General features: G+C 36.4%; 1 protein-coding gene across 1 annotated transcript; it reads left to right on the top strand.

Moving 5' to 3' along the window:
- The first annotated feature begins 1519 nt into the window (after window positions 1-1519).
- Window positions 1520-3110, top strand: LOC131160460 (heavy metal-associated isoprenylated plant protein 23). The gene is made up of 2 exons (XM_058116163.1): window positions 1520-2382; window positions 2487-3110. Exons 1-2 carry the CDS (start codon window positions 2223-2225, stop codon window positions 2783-2785), a joined length of 459 nt encoding a protein of 152 aa, XP_057972146.1. The 5' UTR covers window positions 1520-2222; the 3' UTR covers window positions 2786-3110.
- The last annotated feature ends 1592 nt before the right edge of the window (window positions 3111-4702 follow it).

Raw genomic sequence — 4702 nt, 5'->3', positions numbered from 1 at the left:
CATTATCATCCATGATCTCCGCTGACTCCGTGAATTTTTTATTATTGAACGAGCTTGAACTTGTTAAATTTATTTTACAAATAATTTCTTCTAAGTCCTGAAAGATAAAATCAAAAGCTCCACTTATCACGCCAAGGTCTTTAAAAGGAGTTTATTTGACAAATTAAGTGCAAATAATTTATTCAAAATTTACAATATTAAATTACAATGTTACAAGGAAAAAAATCTTATGAGGTTATTTTGAAGATACCTTTTTTTTTTTTTGCATTATTTTAGAATTTTCAAAAATTATTTAATACATTATGTGCATAGATATATATTAAACAAATTTTCACTCATACACATTAAAGTAAGTATTACGGGCCCTTGGTTGCAGAAAATAGTTTTTATTTCTTATTTTTTAAAATATTAAAATGCAAATTAACTATATAGTTTTTCAAGTTTTATATTAAAGAAATGAAAAAAAAGGATTTTTTCAGACATTGTTTTCATTTTTTAATTATAAACTTTCAAAAAATTACAAAATCGTTTTTCATTTTAATTTTTTATTAGAAGTTTTTTTATAAAAAAAAAAAAAATAATCTCCAAATTTCTTGCGCAAATTTAGAAAATTTAAAAACAAGGTAAAATTTTTATAATTATTTAAAAATTATAAAATAAAAAATAAATTCATTTTTCACTAGTGAAGAAGGATAAACCTTTTTCTTATTATTTTCCATCTTTATCCTGCAAATGTTTGAAAACAAAAAAAAATATGATAATTTTTTTTTGTAATTATTTAAAAATTTAAAAAAGAAAAGGAAATGTATTATTTTTTTTTATTTTTATTTTTACAATTAAGTAAGCTCTACTATTGTCTAAAAAAATTATAAATAGACATACATGAACAGACATGCATAGTTTAGCAACTCGAATTATTTTTTAGACATATTTTGATGCTCGATTCATATTTTTATGCTTTTTAAATTTTAGTATAATTTTGTATTACATTTTTCCTTTTGAAATAACATTAAAGTTTCTTAACCAAACATAATACGAGTTCATTTAAAATTTTCGTATTCATTTGTTTACAAGTTCAATGAAATTAAACTTTGGACATGTGCATTTGTTCAATGAATAAAAAAAAAATTACATTTAAATTTATTTACTCAATTAATAAAATAAAATAAAAAAGAGAAAAAAAACAAAGCCTTTAGGAACCCAACTTGGAGCTGTTCTTGATGATGAACAGCTTGCTTTCCTTGAAACCCTAGGCCTAGGAGCAGCTTGTGAAGAGGGAGCGTGTGGTAACGTTGCAATGTTTCCCTCTACCCATTCAAAACCCAAAACCCAACTCACAAACCGACAACCCACTAGCCAGCTTTTCTCAATAATTAAGCTCCTACTCGCCCTTTGCACCTCGACCCTTAGATCCTGCCACGTGTCACCCATCAACATCATGACGCGGTCCACAGCCAAAAGTGCCACCCTAGTCACAATATTTTTAACTATTATTTTTGCATCATAGCCCTCAACCCATGGGCCGTTCCAGTGTTTGGTTTTGACAAGTCCCTGCCTACTGGTATTGCTTTCAAAATGGTCACTGTTGCACCTCGGCTAGCTGTTCTTTCTTCACAGCTTGCTCCTTAGGTGCCAAGGCTTCTCTCTAAACCCCGTTTGAAACCCAAATAAATTTTTTTTATTTGCTTTGTAATGTATGAAAAGCTCTCTTGAGGCAAAAGCATAAGGCGTGCTTTTGTTTGCCGCTTTTAGTTTTTAAGGGGGTGGGGGGCCACCACCTTTGCTGTGTGTGTGAAACTGGTGAAGGGGTCCTATATAAGAAGCAGGGCTGTGCAAAGAAAGATCTCAGAAGGAAGTAAAGGAGGTTTAAGAGCAGCCTTCGAAACCCCTTTTGCTCTTCGTTTGTTGGAAGGCAAGGAAGGAATCCTTTGAACCATTGTTTGGAGGGAAACTTCCAGCAATTTCCTTAGGGAGGTTACCTTCAAACTTTCCTGGTTTAAATATCATCTATCTTCTATCACAAACCCACCTGTTCTCTGTTTTCCCAAGAGCAACCTCTGTCTGTCTGTCTGTCTGTCTGTCTGTCTGCTACTTCCTGCTGTCAAAAATCCGTAAGGGTCTTGAAGCTTGCATAGAAGCAATTTAGTGGTTTTAATTCTCTGGAGTATTCCTCTTGTGCCCGTCCTCTTGACTGATCCTGATAAACAAAAAAACAACATAAAATGGGAGTTGGAGGCACTCTGGAGTATTTGTCAGACTTGATGGCTAGTGGCCATAAGCACAAGAAGAAGAAGAAGCAGATGCAGACTGTGGAGCTCAAAGTCAGGATGGACTGTGATGGGTGCGAGCTCAAGGTCAAGAATACCCTCTCTTCATTGAGTGGTAAGTTGCCCTTTTGCCATTTGCCATCTCTTTTCTTCCTGTATTGCAGTGTGATAATGATGATGGCAACTGATGATGACCTTGTAAATTGTTTCCTTGTGCAGGAGTTAAAACTGTGGAGATAAACAGGAAACAGCAGAAGGTTACTGTAACGGGGTATGTTGATGCAAGCAAGGTGTTGAAGAAGGCAAAGTCAACAGGGAAAAAGGCTGAAATTTGGCCCTATGTGCCTTACAACCTGGTGGCTCAGCCTTATATTGCTCAGGCTTATGACAAGAAAGCTCCTCCTGGTTATGTTAGGAAAGTGGAAAACAATGCCACCACTGGCACCATGACTAGATACGAGGATCCCTACACCACCATGTTTAGTGATGACAATCCAAATGCCTGCTCTATCATGTAGCAGCAGAAGATGAGATTTACAGAAACCAGCTTGTTTCTATAAATGCCTTCCCTCCTCCCACAACCTGATAAGTTTTCCCACCACTGTAAAATTCCAATCTAGCCAGAGTTCCCTTCTTCTAATAGAAAGGTGTTTAGAAATTATTGGGTTGATGAACTTCTCTTCCATTTTTTGATTGGGGTCCGTGTTCTAGTATCTGTTGCAATTTTGCAATGAGTGGTTTGGATGGAACAGAATAGTTGGGAAGTACTTGTTATGAGACACCTACTAGTATCTTTTTTTCTTCCGTATAATAAAAAGACAACACTGTATCCTTCTTGGTTTATTACCATACGTCTATGCCTGACTTTATGGTTTCTGCTGTTTTGTCTTTGAAGGGTTTGGCTTGTCAACAGTACTCACCAGCTGTACCTTCCCTCGTTAATTAAAGTGCAATCTGGACGTATAATAGGGTGATGCAAGAATGGCTGCTATATGTAGCAATGGACTGTAACTTAATGAACAAGAGAAAAGATAAAAGATAGATGCATGTTGCATAACAAATAAAGTAGGCAAAGAAGCAATAAAGCTTTTGCTTTTGCAGCCTTTTCCTTCAAAGGTCTTTCCTGTGCTTTTAGGTATGGACCATTACGTGCACTATGACACCCCAAGGATTGAAAAAGATTTGGGAAACTTGCATATTTACAAAGATGAATGAAAGGAAGAATGTAATATTATTTAAACTTTGGTACTTAAAAAAGAAGAATGAAATCGAATTTATAATTTTAATTTAAAATTTCATTCCATTCCATTCAAACCTTATTCCATTCCTCAAAGTAAACATGAGGTAAACTTAAAATAGACAAACTAATCCTAAAATTTGCAAAAATAAATACATAGTGATGTTTAATCACACGTTTACCCTTTCGATTAATTGATGAAGTGTTACCTTTTTTTTTTTACTAAAAATATAGAATGAATGTATTAATTCAAAGGGAAAAAAAAAGTTTCAACTTTAGAACCTTCTAAGTCTCCCAACTCCCCAAGTTCTGCTTTAACATCCTCCATGTTGGGGGGGGGGGGGGGTGAAACTACGATCAACAATCACACAAGTAAAATTACACAAACGCAATCTAAGACTAGATTTACGTGGTTCAGTCCACCGTGACCTATGTCTACGGAAGCACTCACAATCTACTATAACTGGGAGATTTACAAGGAGGAGGAGACTATTGCCCTCAACTCCACTCTCTCTTTCTCTCAACAAAGATTCACTCTGCCTCACACAACACTCTTTTCTCACACAACACACCATACCTCAGTACACTGCACACCTCTCTACAACAACACAACTCACTACTGCACACACACACAACCACGCCACTCACAATCTTGCCACACACAATTACACACATATATATACACATATGGGAGGGGGAAAGTCAAACACCGTGGCTGCAAATTCAACATGGTAGACAGTTGTTTGGTGGCTGTCGGTTTCCAGCGTCAACTATTGCTGCTAGGTGGTGCGGCTGCCGGCTCCAATACGAGCCACACCCTAACAATCTCCACCTTGGCGAGTATCAACTCCCTAGTCCACAGCTCCACCTTGATAAGAACTCGATCAAGGCAAATCTTCATAGTTTGGTTCAAACGTCTGAACCATGTTAAGAGTATTGCCTTCTTCATCGGCAAACTGAACTCGTTTGTTCGTTTCTGATGACGTGCAACTGTCATCATTCGAGGTCAAACCACCAACCATTGTGGTTCCCATCAACTGATATAGCCCACGAGACTCCTTCCCAATAAATATCATTGAGTCACGTCGGATCACCTCCACAGCTCCACCTGCGACAGAGATTTAGCAACCCTTAGAATCCAACCGACTAAGGGAGATCAAATTTCTTCGCATCCTTGGAACGAAATTTACATCATCCA

Source organism: Malania oleifera, chromosome 7 (genome assembly GCF_029873635.1).
Source record: "Malania oleifera isolate guangnan ecotype guangnan chromosome 7, ASM2987363v1, whole genome shotgun sequence".
Lineage (NCBI taxonomy): Eukaryota > Viridiplantae > Streptophyta > Magnoliopsida > Santalales > Ximeniaceae > Malania > Malania oleifera.
This window is presented reverse-complemented; position numbering and strand designations above follow the sequence as displayed.